General features: G+C 40.7%; 1 protein-coding gene across 1 annotated transcript; it reads left to right on the forward strand.

Moving 5' to 3' along the window:
* Positions 1–17,587: 17,587 nt before the first annotated feature.
* On the forward strand, positions 17,588–19,889 carry LOC127332321 (probable trehalose-phosphate phosphatase 9). Its single transcript, XM_051358593.2, has 6 exons — positions 17,588–18,008; positions 18,118–18,258; positions 18,365–18,436; positions 18,691–18,798; positions 18,974–19,138; positions 19,225–19,889. The coding sequence occupies exons 1-6, from the start codon at positions 17,766–17,768 to the stop codon at positions 19,576–19,578; spliced, it is 1,083 nt and encodes a 360-aa protein (XP_051214553.1). The 5' UTR covers positions 17,588–17,765; the 3' UTR covers positions 19,579–19,889.
* The last annotated feature ends 4,294 nt before the right edge of the window (positions 19,890–24,183 follow it).

The following is a 24,183-nucleotide window of genomic DNA, read 5'->3' on the forward strand; positions in this document are numbered from 1 at the left end:
CTTAGACCTCGCTTGTCCCCAAGCGAAACTGAACTTAGTAAACCAGACCACAGATTTATGGAGTGAAGTGTTGATAAACAAAATACGAACAAGAAGCATCATACTTACCAATACACAAGTCATTATAGATATCAACTTCCTATTATATAATTCAACTTGCAATGAGTAAGGAGTCACTAAATAGAGGTGCATAGAGGAAATCATAATTGGCGATGGCAAACTTCTGTTCTTGGTCAGAGAACAATTAACGAATTGTAATTATCTTTCGAGCAAAGTTTTTATATTAGAGCTTATTGCAAAAATCACATGCTCAATCATTACAATCCCTTTTCAATCATAGATAGCTTTTAACATTATATTCATTCAGATGAAAGCATTGTGGTACACAAGGAAAAATAAAAGATAGGATTGAATGCATCAACACTCATAAATGGTTGGATCACAACAACTCAAATGCTTGCTTGAGATAGAGGGAAATAGGTTTACTAACTCAACATAAAGTAAAAGAAAGGCCATGCATCAACACTCATAAATGGTTGGATCACAACAACTCAAATGCTTGCTTGAGATTGAATGCATCAACACTCATAAATGGTTGGATCACAACAACTCAAATGCTTGCTTGAGATAGAGGGAAATAGGTTTACTAACTCAACATAAAGTAAAAGAAAGGCCATGCGCAGAGGGAAGCAAGATTACTCATGTGCTAGACCTTTTTTTGTTTTGAATGCAATAGGAGTGTTGAAAATATATATTTTGAGAGGTATGCATGTCTATGTCAACTAATGGCATCAAATAATCTATCATCCTTTCATATAGTGACCTCAAGAGCGGATCCCATGTAGTTCTCCATTGCACACCATTATTTAGGATCTCTCCAGTACATGATGTGCAGAGCATTATTTGTTTTATTTGTTTATTCTATATTTTGTTTGGGATGGGCACCCGGTTGCCTTGCTCTTTTTGCAATATTATGGAATTAGCACATTATTCATGCTAGTCACGGAATGAATTCATGAAAAGACAATAAATCATTCAATACTTCATCATGAGCTAAGAATAAAACACACAACAGGTAGTAATGTTTGAAGGTTTAAAGGTAGCACACAAGCAATTCACTTTAGAGTGGCAGTGAAATACCACATATAGGTAGATATGGTGGACACAAATGGCATGAGCTTTTGGTTCATGGTTTGGATGCACGAGAAGCATTCCCTCTCAGTACATGTCTTTGGCTAGCTAGCAAGGTTGGGTAGCAAGCATAAGAGTTGAGAGAAACAAACAAATATACATGTGATAGAAAACAATCATGCAATCTTCCTTGGAAGTACAAACGATTCAATCTTAAGAATATAAAGCTTATGAGCCAACAAGAAAGAAAGATAATGGAATAATATGTCTACATGTATTTCTCTCTTTTCTACTTAAGCCTCAAAGTAATGTTGCTACTGACCAATGCTAAGTTTGCCAAGACTAACTAGAATTACTTAATGCTCCAAAAGTGATACCAATACTAACCAAAAAGATTAATCATATGATAGAAGTTACAAACTAAAATAAGATGTGCAGAAAGTAAATGATAAAAACTTCCCATTAATATTCCATAACGGCAACTCACACTAAGGGATACATAGATAATCGACTAAAGGAGAGATACTTCCACACTGCAAACTATCCTATATGATAACTTCGCTACTCATGATATGACTCTACTGAAAAGCAAATAGGTAAAAGATAATAGTGTGATACCGCGGCACTCCCCCAAGCTTGGATCAAGCCAAGGGGATGCCAATACCAATGACGAATTACTCCTTCGGTGGTGGTGGTGCATCCTTAATTTATCAACCAGTTTATTCAAATCATCAATCTTGTAGGTGAGAATACGAATCAACTCTGTATTGTGATCAATAAAATTCATGAATCTATCAGAACGTGAGTCCCAGCTCTTGGAATTATTCCTCCATCCTTCCTCAGACTCGGATCTTTATTTCCCTGCATTGTTAGAACGATCCATATCCCAACCAGAGGGTAACTCCGCCTGAGGCACCCTTTTGAATTGATTCTTATGAATTAAAGTATGGAAGGGTATACATTTGCTTGAAGACGGTGTCCTCTCTGCTAGGACGTGACGTTGAAACCCTCCTCCAGCACTAATCCATTCTCCTTTCTTGAACTTGAGTGGGTCTTCCACCACTCCAATGCTTGCAATGATGGTGCGGGGAGGTGAACGCTGGTATTCTCCCGCTTCCTCTCCAGCTTCACTCTTGACCTCCTCCTCTAGCTTTGGATCTTGGAGATCATCTTCCGGCAGCTCCTTGCCCTTGTCGTTGTTGGTGGAGACCATGGTGCCTCTAAAACCGAGAACGAATCCTGGCAGAAACAGCTCGAAATGAAAACACGACGGGAACACGATATACAGACCTCAGGGGATCCGGGGGATTATATAGCAAAAAGTTTCGTAACAAAAGGAAGGGAACAAGGCGAAACCGGGTCGGAGAGGGGCTCCAGGGCGCCCAGACCATGCCTAGGCGCGTCATGGAGCTGGCCCACGCCAAGGGGTGGTCTGGTGCCCCTGGGCACCTTCTCCTACCCGTTTCCGTCTCGTAATTTTTCATATTTAGCAAAACAACAAAAACATAACCTGGAAAGTTTAACGAAAACAATTTCTTACTAAAACTGTTACCTATTCGAAAATGGACTCTGCAGATTCCTGTATTTGTTCCTTAATGAATTCATCCGGAGTCACTACTCGAATAATATCGATGTCTTCATTATAAGAATCTCCGGAAATATAATGTTTGAGTCTTTGCCCATTCACCACTTGTGTAGTGTTATCCTTCAATGAAGCAATTTTTATTGCACCGGAACGATACACCTCTTCAATAATAAAAGGTCCTTCCCATTTTGAGAGTAATTTTCCTGCAAAAAATCTGAGACGAGACCTATAGAATAGAACTTTATCACCAACATGGAACTCTCTCTTAAGAATTCTCTTATCATGCCACTTTTTAACCTTCTCTTTAAAGAGTCTATCATTTTCATAAGCTTCATTCCTCCATTCATCTAGATAACTTAAGTCAAACAACCTTTTCTTACCGGCTAGTTTAAAGTCTCTATTAAATTGTTTCACTGCCCAATAAGCTTTGTGTTCTAATTCTAAAGGCAAGTGACAAGCTTTTCCATAAACCATTTAGTACGAAGACATACCCATAGGATTTTTATAAGCAGTTCTATAAGCCCATAAAGCATCATTTAACTTACTAGCCCAATTCTTCCTAGATTTATTAACAGTCTTTCACAAGATAGATTTAATATCTCTATTTGATAATTCTACTTGCCCAATTGTTTGAGGATGATAGGCTGAAGCAATTCTATGATTAACACCATATCTAGCAAGGGTCTTTCTAAAACCACCATGAATAAAATGAGAACCTCCATCAGTCATAAGATATCTAGGCACACCAAATCTAGGGAAAATAACATCTTTAAGCCTTTTTAATGAGGTCGCACCATCAGCAATCTTTTGTAGGTATAGCTTCTACCCACTTAGTAACATAATCAACATCAACAAGTATATGAGTATAACCTTTTGAAGGAGGAAAAGGATCCATAAAGTCAAATCCCCAGCAGTCAAATGACTCAATAACAAGAGAATAACTCATAGGCATTTCATTAGTCTAGAAATATTACCAACTCTTTAGCATTCATCACAAGATAAAATAAACTTACTTGCATCCTTAAAAAGAGTAGGCCAATAAAAACCTGATTGTAGAACCTTTTGTGATGTCCTCCAGAAGCACTACCATGACATTTTCTCAATATCTCATGTTGCTCATATTCCGGAACACATCTTCGCATAATACCATCCACTCCTTCGTTGTATAAGTGTGGATTATCCCAAAAATAATTCCTCAAATCATAAAAGAATTTCCTTCTTTGCTGAGCTGTAAATGTTGGAGGCAAATACTTGGAAACAATAAAGTTAGCATAATCAGCATACCAAGGACTCTCACGCGAAGTTACTTTTATTGCAGCCAATTGTTCATTTGGAAAACTATCATTAACAGGAATAGAATCATAAGAAATGTTTTCCAATCTAGATAAATTATCAGGAATGGGATTTTCAGCGCCCTTTGTATCTACAATATGCAAATCAAACACTTGTAAGAGCAACACCATCTTATAAGCCTTGTCTTAGCATCTTTCTTTTCCATAAGGTATCTAGCAGCATGATTAATGTGAATAGTAACTTTCGAATCAACAATATAAGGTCTAAACTTATCACAAGCAAAGGCTACAGCTAAGAATTCTTTTTCAGTAGTAGAATAATTCTTTTGAGTAGCATCAAGAGTCTTACTAGCATAATGAATAACATTCAACTTATTATCTACTTGCTGTCCAAGAACAACATCTACCGCAAAATCACTAGCATCACACATAATTTCAAAGGGTAAATTCCAATCAGGTGGTTGAACAATAGGAGCAGTGGTTAAGGCCTTCTTTAGAGTTTCAAAATTTTCTTACAGTCATCATCAAAAACAAAAGGTACATCCTTTTGGAGAAGATTAGTAAGAGGCTTTGAAATTTTAGAGAAATTCTTAATAAACCTCCTATAGAAACCAGCATGACCAAGAATACTACGAATCCTTTTAACATCCTTTGGACAGGGCATTTTCTCAATTGCTTCCACTTTGGCTCGGTCGACTTCAAAACCTCTTTCAGAAATTTTATGTCTAAGAACAATTCCTTCATTTACCATAAAGTGGAATTTCTCTCAATTAAGAACAAGATTATTTTCTTCACATCTCTGCAAAACTTTATCAAGATTGTGCAAACAGTTATCAAAAAGAAGTCCCATAGACGGAGAAATCGTCCATGAATACTTCCACAATTTCTTCACAAAAACCATGAAAGATAGGTGAATGCATCTTTCAAATGTAGCAGGAGCATTACACAAACCAAAAGGCATACGTCTATAAGCATAAGTTCCATAAGGAAAAGTAAAAGTGGTTTTCTCTTGATCTTGCTTTTTAACAGCAATTTGAGAAAACCCAGAATAACCATCAAGGAAACAAAAATGAGTTTTCTTAGACAACCTTTCTAGCATTTGATCAATAAAAGGTAAAGGGTAATGATCTTTCTTAGTAACTTTGTTAACTTTTCTAAAATCAATGCACATCCTATAACCAACTACTACTCTTTGAGGAATAAGTTCATTTTTCTCATTAGTCACAACAGTAATTCCTCCTTTCTTAGGGACACAATGCACAAGACTAACCCATCTACTATCAGCAATAGGATAAATAATACCAACATTAAGAAGTTTCAATACCTCATTTCTTACCACATCCTTCATCTTTGGAATTAAACGGCGTTGATGTTCAACAACTAGCTTTGCATCTGGTTCCATATTAATAGCATGCTGACATATAGTAGGAGAAATCCCCTTCAAATCATCAAGAGTATATCCCATAGCTCCTCGGTGCTTCTTCAATACTCCCAATAATCTTTCCTCTTCCTATCCTGAAAGTTTAGAATTAATAATAACATGATATATTTTCTTATAATCAATATAAGCATATTTAAGATCATCAGGTAAAGGTTTTAAATAGAAAACAAGATCTTCCTTGGGTGGTAGTGTGGTACCCAAGTCTTCCACAGGTAAATCGTGCTTAAGCATCTCCGGTTGATGAAGAAAAATCTTACCAATCTCATTTCTTTCCTCCATAAATCATGCTTAAGCATCTCCGGTTGATGAAGAAAAATCTTACCAATCTTTTGTGGTCCTCCATATATTGCTGCAAAACATCGTTAGGAGCAAGAGCAATAGAGGCAAGTTGTTCAACTCTAAAATCTTCATTAGGCAATTCAGTTTTATAAGGAGCTTTAGCAAACTTACAAAAATTAAACTCATAAGACTCTCCATAAAATTTAGTAAGAATTTTTTCCTTCTTGAAATCTATAATAGCACCACAAGTATTCAAGAAAGGTCTACCAAAAGTTATAGGACAAGTCTTACTAGCAGATGAACCAAGTACTAGAAAATCATCAGGATATTTAATCTTACTACATAAAACTTCCACATCTCTAACAATACCAATCGGAGAGATGGTCTCTCTATTAGCAAGCTGAATAACCACATTAATTTCTTCAAGTTCATAAGAACCAATTTCATGCATAATTTCCCTGTAAAGCTCATAAAGAATAGCACTAGAACTTGCACCAATATCACATAAACCATAATAACAATGATCACCTATTCCGACAGAAAGCACAAGAACACTAGTTTTCTTGGATTTACTAGGATGCGAAACAATATTAGAAGCATCTTCACAGAAAATAATATGTCCATCTTCTACATTTTCAGTAACCAAGTCCTTTACTATTGCTACCACAGGTTCAATAGTTATTTGTTCATCAGGTTCTATAACTTTATTTTTTACTTTTATTAACCACACTAGTTACAATAGAATGTTCCTTTACCTTGGCAGGGAAGGGTACTTTCTCAATATAAGGTTCAGGCAAAACACGATCAGCAATACAAACTTCAATATTTCTAGTAGGAACACAATTAACATTATATTTATAAGGTGCATGGTACTTGTTCCACTCCTTTTTGGGAATATCAAGATAAGAGGCAAAAGCCTTAAAACAGTTTGCAAGAATTTGAGAATAAAGACCATAAACATCACTAGTATTTCGAGAAGTCATTAGTTTGCATAAAAGATTCAATGCATTCATAATCATAATTAATACCTGACTTTTTTCTTTATCATTCTCCCATCCTTCAGTATTCTCCTAAATGCGGCCGAGAAGATCCCATTTAGCTTCTTCTTTCATACGTGTAAATAATCCAGAACAAGAAGCATCCAATAAATCCTTATCATGAAGAAAGCCTTGCATATAAGTTATTGATAACAATATTACTCGGGAGCTCATGAATGGGGCATGTGAGCATTAGTGAATTCAACCTCCCCCCCCCCCCCCCCCACGTTTGGGCAATACTCTCTCCATCTTGAGGCAAAAAATTACATATTTGATTCCGATCTTTATGAATATCACTTGGAGGATACAATTTGGAATAAAAGAGAGGTACAATTTCCTACCATCCAATAGATCAGCCATTCTTCAACATCTTATACCATTCCTCAACTCTTCCCTTAAGTGATAAAGAGAATAACTTCCTCTTAACTTGGTTCATTGAGATACCTGCACACTTGAACAACTCACATAATTCATGTATAAAGAGTAAATGATCACCCGGATGGACAATTCCATCTCCAAAATAGCAGTTATTCATAACACATTCAACAATTTTCATAGGTATTTTAAAAGGATCCAATTGAGCATGTGGTGGTTCATCTACTACCGTAAAAGTTGTAGTAGTAATCCCAAACAGGGAGTAAAATGGAGACACCTCCATAATGATATAAAGCAGTAGCAGACAGAAATAAAAACAACACTTACAGTAAAAGTTACCTTAACCAATTCCACTCTTCAATAGCGCTTCACTCCCCGGCAACGGCGCCGGAAAATAGTCTTGATGACCAACAAGTATAGGGGGTGTATCGTAGTACTTTCGATAAATAAGAGTGTCGAACCCAACGAGGAGCAGAAGGTCATGATGAGCAGTTTCGATCAATGATTCACTGTAAACAATAGCAAACAGGTTTGCAGTGGTATTTGGTATTGCAGATAAATAAAGTACGAGTAAATAAAAGACGTTAATAATAATTTCAGTGAGTGGCCCAATCCTTTCTATAGCAAAGGACACGACGGTTGTATTACTTATGATGACCAAACGTTCCTGAGGACACACGGGAATTTCGTCAAGTGCTTTCGCTTCACATAGCTAAATAATCTTCAATGGTTTGGTAAATATTGTGTGGGTGAACCTATGCTAATGCACTACCCCATACTTGGACTAATACATACTTATGATTATATCTCTTGCAAGCATCCGCAACTACGAAAGTAATTAGGATAAATCTAACCACATCCTTAAACTTTGAGATCCTACACTCCCTCGTGCACCGGTTTCCTAACGGGGGTTTGGGTTTCTGTCGCTCCCGCAACCCACAATTAGTAGCCAAATACACGATGCATTCCCCTAGGCACATAAAAGTGAAGTATCATGTAGTCGATGTTCACATGATGCCACTAGAAGAATAGCACCACAACTTAAATATCAAATCATTGCATATTACTCAACATAGTTCCACTACTAACAGCATGACTTCTTCCATGTCCTCAAGAACTAAACGAACTACTCACGAGACATCATATGGATCATAATCAGAGGTGATATAATGATGAATAACAATCTGGACATAAACCTTAATTCAATGGTTTCACTCAATATCATCAACTACAAGGAGTAATCAACATCGGGAATGTTTCCCCCCTAGGAACTAGCCAAGTATCAAACCCAAGATGTTGCAGCGGGACATCATGGAGACGGCGGTGATGATGGTACTGGTGGTGGAGATGATGGTGATGACGATCCCAATGAAGTCCAGCTCGATGGCAGTGACGATGGCGACGATTTCCCCCCTCCGGGAAGGAATTTCCCTGGCAGATTTCAGCCGGCCGGAGAGCTTTTCTCTCTCTCTCTGGTTCTCCGCCCCTTAGCGGTGACGGAATATTTTTTCTGGTCGCTCCCCCCATCTTAGGTTTCTCCGGGGGTTGAAATACGCAAGGGGGCGACGTCAGAGGTGGGCCAGGGTGCCTAGACCGTGCCTAGTCGTGGCCAAGGCCTGGCCCACGCCTAGGGGTGGTCTGGCCCCCTCCTGGCCCATCTCGGCCTCCCCTTCTGGCTTCCTCCGCCATATGGAAGAATAGGATTTTCTGTATATTTTATGGAAATTGTTGTTCTTCAGAAATATGGTGTCTTGACGGTCCTTTTTGCAGCAGAATCCTGGCTCCGGCGGTTAATTCTCCAATAATCATCAATCATGTAAAAATAGATGGAATGGCATAAGTATTACCTCTAAATATGAAATATATCGATGAATAAGAGTAAATTATGATATAAAATAGTGATACAAATTGGACGTATCAGCGGCGCAGGTTGTGGCGGCGCAGGTGGTGCGTGGAGGGGTGCAGGTGGTGGCAGGAGCAGCGGAAGGGTGTGTGGCGGAAGCAAGGGTAGTTCGGTCTTCACCCTATTTGTCATTGCGCGGTCCTATCTGTAAGATCTGGACCCACTTTCACTAACGGCACGAGATGGAAACATTTGAAGCCTGGCCGTTTGGCCTCGCCATAGCAGCTGCGCCCGAAGCGGTGGCAAAACTGAGCACCATTCTACTCTAATGGCAAAACTGAGTGTTGCGCGAGTTGTAGTGGCAAACCAATAATTAACCCTTTTTCATGGGAATCTATTATTATTAGATTCAAATGGTGATTTTTTTTAAAAAACAATATAATTCAAAGTTATAGAACTCTGATTGCTCACATTCTAGGATGCCATGGACAAATGTGGATAATAAGTATATCTTACGAATGGTTACCAATACTTTCATGAATAACGCAACTGGTTAGCTAGCTTTTTTTCGATAAAGGGAATATATTAATATCAAGAAGATACCAATTACACCCAGCCTCTGCAACAACGCACCACCCTAATGGCACTACGGATGCACACAACCAAAAACAAGAAAACAAAACTAAGAAATAAAAGTCCCGCTACAGTATCTCGGGCCTAACAACAACAATACATCCACCGCCAAGACAACACCTGAATTACAGACTAGTCCCCGCTCTCAAAACAAATGCCTCCACCAAGGACATTGCCAGGCACAACAAATTAAGGCCAGACCTTGGGTTTTCACCCTGAAAGGTAGGACTCTGCACTTCACCTGTGTTGTCGCCCCCACTTTCATACCGCTGCTGTGAAGCCCGAAACACCAAGCAAGTCCCTCAACATCGCAAAGACTTGAACCTCCCTTAGCTAGTCCTCCCCTCTGGCCTTCATGAAATTCTCTTCTTCCGACTTTCATCATGGATCCATAGTCACTTGATGTCAATCAAAGAAAAAGAGCTTCGCGCCGCTCCCTCCAGAACCAATCGGTCGGAATAAAAACATGGGTGCGCACGACCGAATACCTCCGATCCAACAAACTCCAGGCAAAAGCACTGTTACATTCATCGGCGGAGCCTTCCGGAACTCAACAATCCGGCCAGATCACGAGTCCAGGCCTCCGGTAGGTCCTCCTCTTCACGCAAGAGAGGCCCTAGGACCGCCGCCTTTATTCAGGTCGGACCCCCACGTCGGCGACCATCCCGGGCTGGCCACTCCAACCCACCACCGGCGACTCCGACGCCGGCTTCCAAGTTCCTCCATCATGCCGCCGGAAAGCGGTGATAGATCGATGGATCCACCACCACCAACCGCAGGCCGACCCTCTCCGACGAAGAAGATGGCCACCTCCACCGTCGTACCCAAGGCTGCTGCCCCGGGCGACCTCGTGGCGCGAGAGAAACCCGAGATCGCCTCCACACACGGCCGAGAGGCGGGGGGGAAAGTGGCGCAGATCATGGCCTGGCCGCTGCCCGCCACCAGCCCCTCCGGCGTGCTGCGGTGAAGATCCGGCGGAAGGCAAGGGGCTGCCGCTTCTGGCCGTCGCGCAGAGGTCTGGCCGCCGCCGCCGCCCATCACCAAATCCGACCGGCCGCAGCGTGCGTCGCGGGACCCCGGTCGCCGTCCCAGCGCGGCAACAAGGAGAGGCCGCCGCCACGCCCCGCGGCCTTTGCCCGGAGGCGCTACCGGCGGCAGTGGCAGCGGCGGGGTGTGTTTAGGGTTTGGGAGGGGTGCGGGAGGAGGGGTGCGGGAGGAGGGGTGCAATTCAGAGGTATGCTGAAGATGTAGTTAATTATCAAGTACCGGCTTTAATTTGTTTCAAATACTTATTCCTCCATTAGGTAGTGACACGGTCTTCAGTTCACGTCTTCCTGACAAGCAAATCTCACTTGCGAAAAGGACAGAAAATGCTTCAAAGGTTAAAATCGGGAGCAAGTTCCGCAAATGAGGTATTCATATGAATTTTCACTAAAGGTCTGCCTGAATGTGGGCCTGCCTTGTTCGAAATTGCGTCAAACGACCTAAATGGAGCGATTCGTGTTTTTTACGAAAATTAGAGAAGCCCTAACCCAAATTGTTTTTTTTTCAATCACAAACAAGGGATAAAAGGTGCAATTCTTGTGGAATTACTTCTTGGACAGTTTGAATTCCGTATACGTGCACTTTACGGGATGGTACAAGTGTACATGGTGTGGAGACAGAGAACACATGACGGAGAAATACGAGTCTGGCCGGTTTGGCTCGTAGTAAATGGCGGCATTAGAGACTTTGACCACAGAGTAATTAAGAACGGTTGTCAATCTGAAGATGAATCTTTTATATGCGAAACTAGACCTTTCTTTAGTTTTACCTTTCACGTTCCCGTGCATCGACGTGCGTGCTGCTTGGAATCTTGATGGCAAAGAAATTTCCTGTCGATTCAGTCCACACCTCGCCAGTATTGTTCCGGTAGTCTGTCCGATCAAAGTATCTCCGATTCAGTCCACACCTCGCCAGTATATGGAATCTCCGATGTTTCTTAAAAAAAAAAGTTCTGTATAGGCTAGAGTTTCCATTGCCCCGGAAAAGAGGATCTTCAATGTACTAGGATTATCCCGTTCAAACTAGAAGAAGTAAACGGACTACTAGGGATAATCCCATTCGATCCCCTAAAATACAATAGAAGTCAAGAAGCAAGAGTTGTATCACGGAGGATGTAAAAGGGACAAGCGAAATAAGTTTGATACATGAAATTGACCATCTGAGATTATCTACAGAATATGTTTCTACAGTTCTATAGAAACTCAGAGTATTACGTGACTGGAGTTAACACGGTTTTTTCTAGTCAACATAAATATTTCTCTAGATAAAATATCACTTTCATGTGACACATATTTTTTTCGTGGAAATTTAGTTATTGTTCCCGTAAAAGACATGCCAATAATTAAACATAGGTTTGTTTTGTACATGGCAATATAAGATAATAACATTAAATTAAATTTATATTGCAAGATAGGATGTAATATTTAATATATATAGTTAAAAGTCTTCATATTATTGTCAAAATAATGTGATGGTCCATATGAGCAATGATTCTATGATTTGAGATGATTTTTCAAAACAAACTTAGTTACCGACGGGTAATAGAAAGTAATTTATCCTCTCTAGAAGTTAGGCCAACAATAGGTATTTTTATTTTACTTATTTTCATATCTTCTTCCCCTATTTCCTCAATACTGTGATATGCAACATGATCTCGTGCTTCGGAAATGCTAGGTAGTGAAATTCATCGATCAATTCAGAAAAAAAAACTAGTGATTATTACCTTTGAGTAGTCGTGCATCTCTAAACTTAAGGCAGTACCCGCTGCACATATTCCCCTCATCTTAATTTTAATCGTGAGCACCAACTGGAAATGAAGATCCTAGCGGCGGGATAAATCCAGAAAGAGCGTACAGTGGCAAAGGCGGGACAGCCAATGTGCGCTTAGGTGGAAATTGCCCCGTAGCATCCAACTAGTTTTTTTCTTTCTTTTTCCATATCTACCACATTCCAGCTAGGGAAAGCTAGTGCAAACATTTTTTTTTCTTTTTCATAATGGCTAGCGTACAAGTTTCTTTTTCAGCGGATTACTGAGGCCAACCCCAATATTGTCAACATGAATTGTGTCAAAACTGTTGCAACTCCCTCTGTTAGGAATTATAAGGCTTTCTATCAGATTTTTTTATCAGATGAAAGATTCAAATTATTATACTAAATGAATTATGGACATTCTTAGAAGTTACTCCTTCTGTTTTAGATTATTTGTCGCAGCTATGTTTTCTTCAAAATGAGTGAGCACCAAAACGGAGGAAGTATGTAGGAAATTGCTGCACACTTTTTTTTTTGTAGAATTTCACATACGTACCTACCACAACAACTTGAATGGAGTATCTGTCTGTTATACATAGGGCTGTGTGATCGCGTACTTATTTCTTAGGAGCACCTTTTTGACAAGATAGCCCACAATAACATTTTTACGTAGAACTATTCCAAAGTTAATATGTGCGTATCTTAGACAGAAGAAGAGCAAGCAGGAAGAAGCATGGCAGCTTCTGCTGATTCTGTCTTGTATTGTTTGTTGTTTAATCGATGATCCCCATGGATTCTTGCAGTCATGGGGTCATCAGTCATGAGATTCATCAGCTTTTCCCAAGAGTCAAAGTAATGTAGACGGCCGTAGACTTGACTCTCAAGTTGGAGAACATAGGGGAGAGAATCCTCATGCAGAATACTGCTAGGAGTAGTACAGAACTTGTCAATAATCAACTTACGCGTGCACTTGAATATACCCAACACAAGTCTAATTAAAGTTTTGGCACCACTGCGCATGTACATGTGATGTGGGGACAATTATGCCTGCAAACATGTAATTAAACTATGCTAATTACTTTCGAGGTAGCGTAAGGGCGCCATGGAAATTAGGGAGATCGGCCTGGAAACTGCGACTTTGACTTCATTTCCGAGATGCTCGTGAAACTTCTACGTCCATGCATAACAGTGTGAGGTTAACTTGCAGTGCGTCAGGTTTAGATTTGTTTTCATTTTGCATAGGAAAAGGCCAATCAGCCCATGGATACGCTTGTTTTCCAATGTGCGCTTGTTAGGTTTGGATTGTCTACTCTGCAAAACATTTTTATGAGAACTGAGAAGGACATGAAAAGGTAGTACAACCTTTCTGTTAGAAACCTTGAGCGAGCAAAAGAACGTACATAGATGAAACAGGGTAACTTCTGATCGAGTGGTTAATGTATATATGTTTCATGAATACATTTTAATTTACATGTTTTTTCTTCTCAAAGACTCGAACATGCTTGGGAGCACGATAACACGTCTTTGTATTGAGAAGAAGATGCTTAGATAGCCCAAACGACCAAGGTTACAAAGATTTACAATAACACCAGCAAATGGCTACAAAAGAAAAGAAAAACACGACCGACGTCACCAAATGACCTGCGATAAGTGTGGAGACGCCACCAACTTTAGACCTAAATGACAAAAGGACCCAGCCGGGCCCAACCTCAAACCATGCATGAATAGCGAGGACACGAGGCACAATGCCTCGATGTTTCACTACAACCTCAGCAGGATGCCTTCATAGTATGAATGCAAGTATGCAACTCCAAGGCTGCTTAGTTCAGCGTACCCCCACCCATGTGCCTACAAGAGTCGACGAGTGGATCACAGGACCCAACAGAAGTAGTGACGACATCGATATCATGTTTGGAAATAAACTAAAACAGGTTTATACGAATTGAATCGATGAAAAAGCAAAGGCGCGTAAATACCTACCTTGGTATCAGGTTATTTACCAATGTACGCTCATTAGTTGTGACAAAAGCTTGTGTAAAAACAAAAAGCTTGAGTAAAAACATGTACTTATCGCAGGTCATTTGGTGATGACACGGTTGTGTTTTTCTTTTCTTTTTAGCCATTTGTTGGTGCGTTGTTTTTATTGTAAATCTTTATAACCTCGGTCGTTTGGGCTATCTAAGCATGTTTTACAAAAGCCTGATTGAAACTATTATTTTGGGGAACTATGAACACATATTTTAAAAAACAAAAACAGTACACCTATTATTTTGGGGAACTATGAAACTATTATCCCACCGCCGTTTTACTGTTCATGGTGTCCTAAAAAATACACACAAAATTATGCTCAACCAAAGTACCACCACCAGTGGGCCAGTTACACGGTAGACGACTGTATAGCATACCCGTCCTCTCAAGCCGGTTCAAGTCATGTGCCCTTTCTTTCTCTATGTGGTATCAAAGTTGCATCGGAAAACCTTAATTTTTCATTAAGGAAATTACAAGTTGCGCTCTGTTTGGCTCGCTACTCAATAAAGATATGAGTTCTAAAAAAGTAAAGCAAACTGCCTTCCAAGCAGTTGCATGCATCTTCCCCTTGGTTTATGCAGTTGGTGTCGTATCTGGTCTCTTTGGCACTCTCGGTCATTTAGGTGTCAGCTGCAAATGCTGACTAATGGACTACAAATCAACCACTCCGGTGTACAATATTAACTTGAAGAGTTTTGTTGCTTGGCCTAGGTATTATATATGCAAACATCTATTCAAAAGTAAGAGTATTAAATAGATAGTACACCATATTGAAATTAAAACCACGACATTTATTATAGATTAGATAGAGTATTAAATAGATACACCCAGCTGATAAATTCTAAGAGTACTTGCGAAATATCATGATGATTTTTTTCTTGTAACAAACCATATTGTTCCACGTAGCTAAATTGACCAAATCACAGCCATGATCTATAGTATATTCATTGTTTGCTTTGAAAATTAAGATACACATATTAAAATCTAGAAGCATTTTCAGAGAGTACAATGAAAAATATCACGCTAGAACATCGAAGAGCTGAGCTAACAGGGAACAAGGCAGGCACTAGCTAAGTGCAGTGGCAGGTCTAGAAACTTACCTTAGGGTGGGGAAACTAAGATAATCTGATGTATGTGTGATCTAGCCTTTTCAATGTTTTTTATTTCTCACTAAAATATGTGCTATGATGAAATGCATGCCCCACCCTAGCACAAGCTGGCTCCGCCACCGGGTAAATGATGAACAAGATTACAACTGAAATATTGCTCACAACAAGAAGCCAAAGATGATAATCCCTCTAGGTCGAAATGTGACATCTATTAGTGTTTGTCAATGTTAAACTTTGTAAATTTTGATTAAATATATAGTGAAAATATTGACATCTACTATACCATATAATATAGAAGTATATTTCACACGGTTTTAAAATTATAGAGTCGGTGTTGTATACATTGATATTGTTTTCTATATATTTAGTCAGACTTCTTAAAGTCTAACCAGAACTGATATAAATTATATTTTTGGCATACGTTGAGTATACCCCGCCGTCCACAAATAAGTGTACTTCAACCTTTTGTATTAAGTCAAATATTGTAAATTTGATCAACTTCACAAAAACAAGTAACAACATTTATGAAACCAATTTAGTGTCACTTGATCCCTCTTGACATGTAGTTTCAGTTTATACCAACTTGCTATCATATACTCTCAGTTCCTATATAAAAGCAACATAGTTTTTGCCTTTTTGGCACGAAATTAAAGAAGCCACATTGGGGAGAAATTGCACCATGTTTGGGCAGGATTAACCCTGGACAATTAAATGACCTAATAGAGGACTTTTCATAAGACAAGAAAATATAATCAAATCCTTAAAATATTCTCCACGCAATTGGTGCAACGCAATACACCTTATATTCTGGATTAGAAAAACAATATGGCTTATATCTAGGAACGGAGGGAGAGTATGTTGCTATTTTTAAAATAAAATTGGTCAAAGTTTAGAAAATTCTTTTTTATTTTGCGGGTAAAGTTTAAAAATTCAACCTACAAAAGAGCGAGAAGTACTCTTATTTGAAGGCGGAGGGAGTAGTGAACTCAAGGAGCACGAAACTCAAAGCAAACCATGGAATTACGATTAAGTATATCATTATAGCTTTGCAACATAGCTATGGTTATTTTTGTTTGTCAAATATTCCCATAACTATTTAGAGTTCAAGAGCAACAACCTGCAAAACGATCACCCACTGGAGTGGTCCTTTTACAATATATTATTGTTCCATTTTTTATACATTTTTGTGGACATGGTGTTTTGTCTGATAGGTCTAGATGCAACTATTACACAAATGCATTTTATGTTTAGTTCAAAATCTTTAAAAAAAGTGGAAAAAGATTCCTGGGTGTGGATCCGGACATATTATGTTAGAACACAAAATTTTGTGGAGAAAGACATTTTTTCTAGGATATGCAAAAATACAAATAAATGTCTTGTGAGAAGCCATTTTGAAACACCGGAAATTATCTTTTTATACAAGTCACAAAATGTCATTCTTTCGCCAAACTTTGTGTGCAGACATAGAATGCGCGGTTGTACATCTAGAATTTTATTTCAGATTTTTAACAATTCTGAATATATATTTTTTAGATAATGGGTGCATCTAGACCTATGAGCCAAAATGCATTTCCGTTATTATGTTTGCTATTTTATCACGGACTGCTAATTTCCTTACTATCAAAATGATAGTGCACAATGTATTAACACATTTTTGGCACAGCTTAGTGGATCTTGAAACAAAAGTATCCGACTTCGAGTCCTACCACCAGGTAGTATATATAAAAAATCCCTACAAAGAGGCAAAATGCCTTCGTCCATGGTATTCTACTTGTTGCACAAACCCAAAAGTCTCCAGCATAGAGAGACGCTATGTCGAAATAAAAGAATCAAAAGAGCCACCTCCATGCCGCAAAACAAAATCTAGACACTAACACTTACATGTTGTAATTTTCTGAAGCTCCCAACCACCCAGACCCAGTGGAGAAAGAAAGTACCATATCATTTGGACGGAAAAATAAATACAAAAAAGAGAAAGGCACACATCACCTCCCCTAACACCTATAAATACCCTCCTCCACCACCCCAAACTCCACACACAAACTGCACAAACAAGCAGAACCATCTCCCCCGCATCCCTCCATTCCCCAACCATCATCTCTTTCAAGTTTCAAATCACAAATCCCCATCAGAGAAAATAGTACTACCGCAACCTGCTCGTGATTGCGAGTTTGGTCGGTTGATCGGACTTTGTTTGCTCCTGTCAAGGCACACTGGCCATGACGAAGCACGGCGTGGTGGTTGTACCCGAGGACACCGTCGTAGGCGTGGCGGCCGGGCGGCATTTCTCGTTCCCGCCGCCGAGGACCGGTGACTCGTGCAAGATGCTGGCCGGGCAGATCGACCTCGGCGCGGCCATGATGGGGTCGTGGCTCGACTCCATGAAAGCCTCCTCGCCGCGGTACAAGCTCGTGGCGCCAAGGGTCGCCGCAGCTGCAGACGCGGAGCAGGATGACTGGATGGTACGAGTTCGCGACATCTCGATCTTCCTGGTCTTGCGTCCCCGCCATGGGTAGCTGCTCTGAAATCAACATGTGTCCTTACTGGTTTGTGCGTATATTCCGTATGCAGGAGAAGCACCCGTCGGCATTGGACGAGTTCGAGTCGCTGGCGGCGGCGGCGAGCGGGAAACAGATCGTGATGTTCCTGGACTACGACGGCACGCTGTCCCCGATCGTGGAGGACCCCGACAGCGCCGTGATGACCGACGAGGTAAGGGAGTTCGAAAAGCAGAGCAAGTTCTGCTCCTATCGTCCCTTTCTTTGCAACCCGTGCTTAATTAACTTATTAACTCATCCCTCCCTTCCGGTACACACAGATGAGGGAGGCGGTGCGCAGCGTGGCGGAGCACTTCCCGACGGCGATCGTGAGCGGCCGGGGCAGAGACAAGGTACTACATTCGTCGCATGCGTCGTCCGCTCACGAGCTCCTCATTCATTGATAAATCGAGAAAGAAAGAAAAGTAGCAGCCTAGAACTAGACTAGAAGCTCCTCCACTTGTTTGGCAGGAGCTTCGCTGCCATTGGTTGACCGGCTATGCCGCAGGAGATGGACTTCCTTTTTATATTTCCGCCGTCCCTGTTGCTGCTTGTGTGGTTCTGATGGCGATGTTAGTGGCGAAACTCATGGCCGGTGAATTTGCAGGTGTTCAACTTCGTGAGGCTGGCGGAGCTGTACTACGCCGGGAGCCATGGAATGGACATCCAAGGCCCAACCGCAGACTCCAACCACCACCTCAAAACGCCCAGCAAGGTCGGTTAACACTACTCTAGCTTGTCAACATCGCATCTCTCTTTGTTTTTCCACCCTCTACGCATATATTAAGAACCCTAATTTCGTCATTGTTTTTCTAGTAGTATAATCTTTGGCTCACATGCCACGAGATTTCTCCTGAAAAGGACTCGTTTGACGGTTGAGTTTCTTGCAGGGGGAGCATACGAGGTCAGTGCTGTGCCAGCCGGCGAGCGAGTTCCTGCCGATGATCGGCGAGGTCCACGACCTTCTGGTGGAGAAGATGGCCGCCATCCCTGGCGCCATGGTGGAGAACAACAAGTTCTGCTTGTCCGTCCACTTCCGCTGCGTTGACGAGAAGGTAAAAATTCATAAAAAAACACAAATTTACGCACGTGCCAGGAATGGGGACAGGATCTGATTCTGTTCGTCCTTGTTGTTGTACAGACATGGGGCACACTGGCGGAGCAGGTCCGGTCGGTGCTCCGGGAGTACCCGAGGCTGCGGCTGACGCAGGGGCGGAAGGTGCTGGAGATCCGCCCTGTCATCAAGTGGGACAAGGGCAGGGCGCTCGAGTTCCTCCTCGGCGCGCTCGGCTTCGCGGACCGCCCCGATGTCTTCCCCATCTACATCGGCGACGACCGCACCGACGAGGATGCGTTCAAGGTGCTGCGCAGCAGAGGCCAGGGCGCCGGCATCCTCGTCACCAGGTTCCCCAAAGACACCCTCGCCTCCTTCTCCCTCCGCGACCCCGACGAGGTCAAGGACTTGCTGCGTGAGTTGGTCATCTCCAAGAGGTAGCTCAGATCCTCTGAGAAGGGAAGAAGTGACATTATCTAACTCGGCAATTGCTCTCGTGGTCTTTCTCAACTGCTCGGTGGCAGCGAAAGGCGGAAGAGGAGTTTGTGTATCTTCATTATTTTCTTACTTGTAGGACATTTTTGTTCTTTCTTCCGATTCCCTGTATCTTTATTTTTTGTTTGTTTGCTGCTGTTCCGAGAGCCTCGCTTCTCAAGGGTTCTATTATCCTCCCCTGATCACGAGGTCATGTAATTAGTGTTAGCCCCTTTTGTACTGTGGAAATGTGATGAATATAATACATTTTCAGTTAATTTATCTGCAGTTCTGCCGATGATATTCCGCACCCTGACATTGACGATCATCCAATCATACTTTCCACATTTTAATTGGAGCCCGTACGTGTTTTTGGAGATCATTATTGGATTGGAAACAAAGTGTTATTTTTTGTTCTAGTCTAAAATCCTGTGTTGTTTCTCGGAATTTCAATTCGGCGCATATGCTCCGTTGTTTCTTTCCTTCTAATTTATAGTTAGCATTTTTTGCTACCAAAGTGTACACTTAGTGTCCTCCAACAACAATCGACATAGTTAGTCAAACATCAGACAACTTTGGTTCCAAATTCTTAATGCCATTTAAACTTTGCTTGAGAAACTATTGCACTCCGATCTCGAATTATGATGTGGTGATTTCACGTATAGCTAGGCATGTGCAGCCCGGCCCGGATGACCCGACCCAAAAATCCTAAGCCAGGACAAGCCAAGCTTGCATGTCGGGCTAGGCACGGGCCTTTTGAGCCCAAATGTCAGCCCATGACGGGCTTGGTCTTGCATTCCGCACAATTTATGTAAGGATCAGGCCAAGCCTACTGAGACAGGGCACACTTTGGCTTGTTTGGGCCAAGTTCAGCCCCGATAGTCAGGCCCGGCCAGGGTTCGTGCTTAACTTTTTAGCACCAACCTTTTTCAGGCCCAACCCAAAGACTGGACCAATCAAGTTTTGCCTAGGTATAGTTTCACGCAAATAGTAGTCTAGTCATAGGGAAAGGAGAAATAAAAATTTAGTAGAATTTTGGAAAACACATACTTTCCATGAAGAAATAATAAATTTTAAAATTTTTAGACTAAATAAGAAATAATGAATATTGGAGTTATTTTTATGCAAAATTTTAGAAAATCCATGGTAAGAATTAAGCCAGAAAAAAGGAAAATATTGTCAACAATTGTTTATGTACATTCATGAAAAACTCTGATCTTCACCAACATCCTAGCCCTATGGAAATACCCGTTAGCATTGTAGTTCTGCATAACTTATCTCACGAGTCACGGAGAATCTTGGTCTTATCCTACCCGCATTGTAAATACACACGTTTAGGAGCACGAGATGAATATCCCCTTCCCCTGATCAATGGGGGAGCTAGGTTTTTATCAAAGCCAAGGCACACCGCAAACTGGAAAAGTTCACACCAGTGTATGAAGAATCACAAATATATAGCATATATTTGGATAAATATCATGCAATTAATCAATAATGTTTCATACACCATAGATGTAGAAAAAATGAATTACTAAATGAGATATTGTCGATGCTTTATTACGAATTCCCCCCTAGTTTCCCATGGTAGGGCACACCATCGCAGTCGCTGGTCGTCCCGCATGTCTTGTGTCTCATGGTTACACGCACAACTCACGAGCAAATAGGAACAAACATATCAATTTCTTCATTTTTTGGCAAAGATCGATCATTTCCTGAACACGAGGCAAGCTGGAGCGAACCGGGCTTTTTGCGTAGTTAGTTCTCCCAAAAAAACATGCCCATGTTGGCCCACATAAATGGATCAAACTTATTGAGAAGGTTTGGTCGCACCTTTCTAGCGACTAGGATCACTCCGATGGCTCACCGGAGTGCACGTGGTTGGAACAATTCCAATCTATTGTGACGTATTCTCAAATCTTCTCTCTAATAATAAATGAATCATTGTTTCCATTCTTATCATAGTAATAATACGACTTGATTAACCTCATTCTTAACATGATAGTGATAAGATAATGATTTCCATTAAAATATTGTTGCAGTAGTATCAAAGTTTATTTAAATTCTTTCACTAAATTTAAGTTCCTTTAACTATTTTGTTCTTGTTTTTGACAGTATTTGAGTTTTGAAAATCCTACACAGAAAATATTTTCTAAAAATTACAAGTATATTCCTAGGTTATTTTTCTACACATAGAATCCACCATGCAATAGGGCGCGCCACGTTCCCTGGTGGTCCCCACAAGTGGATTTAGGTGGCATCCAAGCTCTTCCTCTTAGAAACCGACCATGTACCATTCGAATTTTTTTTCTCTTGCTTCCTTGTTGCTCCATTTTTGATCTCAAAGTTTGGGCAACCATTTTTTAATCCGTTAGGAGGGATTACTCCTTGGTATGTGACTCCCCCACCTATCCAATATATTTTTGATATGATGCTTTGTATTGTCAGAAAAATGTTGCTCTTGGCATCACATCTTATGCATGGAAAATCCATGGATTTGCAGTGTTTAGGTTGAAATAATTAATGGTATTGCTTGGTAGATTCTTGATACGTTGCAAATGTATCTATAATTTTTGATACTCCATGCTTGTTTTACACCAATTTCTATATGTTTTGTTTACACTTCGTGGCACTTTTATGCATTTTCTGGAACTAACCTATTGACAAGATGACACACTGCTAGTTCCTGTTTTATGCTGTTTTGTATTTCAAAAAAGTTGTACAGAAAATATTCTCGGAATTGGACGAAACAAAAGTCAAACCTCCTATTTTTTCCGACACGAAGATGGAGTCCAAAGGAGAGACACCATGTCTGGGCGCGGCCTCCCCCTAGCCGCGCCTAGGAGTGGTGTGGGCCCCCCTTGGCACCCACCAACCTCGCCCTTCCGCCTATAAGATGCATCCCGATGCAAAAACCCTAAATCATCAAGCCTCCATCCATGAAAAATTCCGTAGCTCCGCCTCCATCGAAGACAAGTTTTCGGGGACAGAAGTCTCTGTTCCGTCACCCTGCCGGGACGGGAAATTGCCCCCGGAGCCATCTCCATCGACTCCATCGCCATCTTCATCGCTGCTGCTAACTCCCATGATGAGGAGTGAGTAGTTCTCCCCCGAGGCTGAGGGCTTTACCGGTAGCTATGTGGTCTATATGTCTCTCCCATGATATTATCTTTATGTGATCATGAGCTTTGTAATCTAGTTGAATAAGTAGATGTTATTCTTCAACTATTATGCTACTCAAATGGTTTTATTATGTGTTCTCCGGAGACACCTTGTTCCACGGTGTGAAGGTGACAATGTGCATACTGTGTGTGTCTCTTAAGCTTAATTTACAGAAATACTTATGAATTGTGGTGTCTTGTTAGTACTATCTTTGTATGCTCAAAATGATAGTGTGGGACGTCCATAGATTGGGACCACGAACTTTAAGGAGTGCTTATGCAGCCCTAGGCGGTGAATTTGTGTTTGTTATCCAACCGGAGAGTGGTTCAGAGTAGCATAGTGAAGAGATAATTTTTATGTATTCAATTATGATATCATTGTTGAGAGTGTCCACTAGTGAATGTATGATCCCTAGGCCTTGTTTCTAAGCATTGAAACACCGTTTACAACTAGTTATGCTACATGTTTGTTTGCTGCCATTTTTATTGCAGATTTCAATTACTACTTATAATCATCCATATTACTTGTGTTTTAATATCTCTTCGCCGAACTAGTGCACCTATACACCTGACAAGTGTAATGAGTGTGTTGGGGACACAAGAGACTTCTTGTATCGTAACTGCAGGGTTGCTTGAGAGGGATATCTTTGACGTCTACCTGCCTGAGTTTGATAAACCTTGGGTGATTCATTTAAGGGAAACTTGCTACTGTACTACAAACCTCTGCACTTGGAGGCTCAACTCTGTCTACAGAAATAGAAGCGTGCGTAGACATCAAGCTCTTTTCTGGCGCCATTGCCGGGGAGGTAAGGTAAAAGATACTCACATCCTCTGGCTACTAAATCTTCTAGTTGCTGGTGAGTGCTCGAAGTTATTTCTTTTAGATTATGAAATTATATCTTTCTGTTTCTTGTTTTTATTTTCACTAGTTAGGCTTAATGAAAAACAACAACAAGAACATTAGAGAGCTTTATAGTATTTATCTTCAGTTAGGACATGAGGTGTTTGAAGAGAAAATTAAAAAACATATGACACTTTATTTGCATGGTAATAGCAATGTTATTAGTATGAATGCTTTGAACACCATTATTGCTAATACTATGGAAAAGTCTAAGCTTGGGGAAGCTAGTTTTTATGATCTTTTTAATACCCCAGCTTTAGAGGAGAAACTTTGCTCTGATGATATTTTATCTCCCATATGTGATAATTCTAATGATGCTTGTGATATCTTAAATCAACCTACCGAAAGTATTCCTTTTAAAATAACTACGAAAATTATTGAAAAGATCATTGATGAACATTATGCAGGGGATGGAACAGTCCATCCAAGTGATCACATGTTGAAACTTAAAGAACTGTGTGAGTTGTTTAAGGTTGTAGTTTTATCAAGAGAAAATGCCATGAAGAAATTATT

This window comes from Lolium perenne, chromosome 4 (assembly GCF_019359855.2).
Source record: "Lolium perenne isolate Kyuss_39 chromosome 4, Kyuss_2.0, whole genome shotgun sequence".
Lineage (NCBI taxonomy): Eukaryota > Viridiplantae > Streptophyta > Magnoliopsida > Poales > Poaceae > Lolium > Lolium perenne.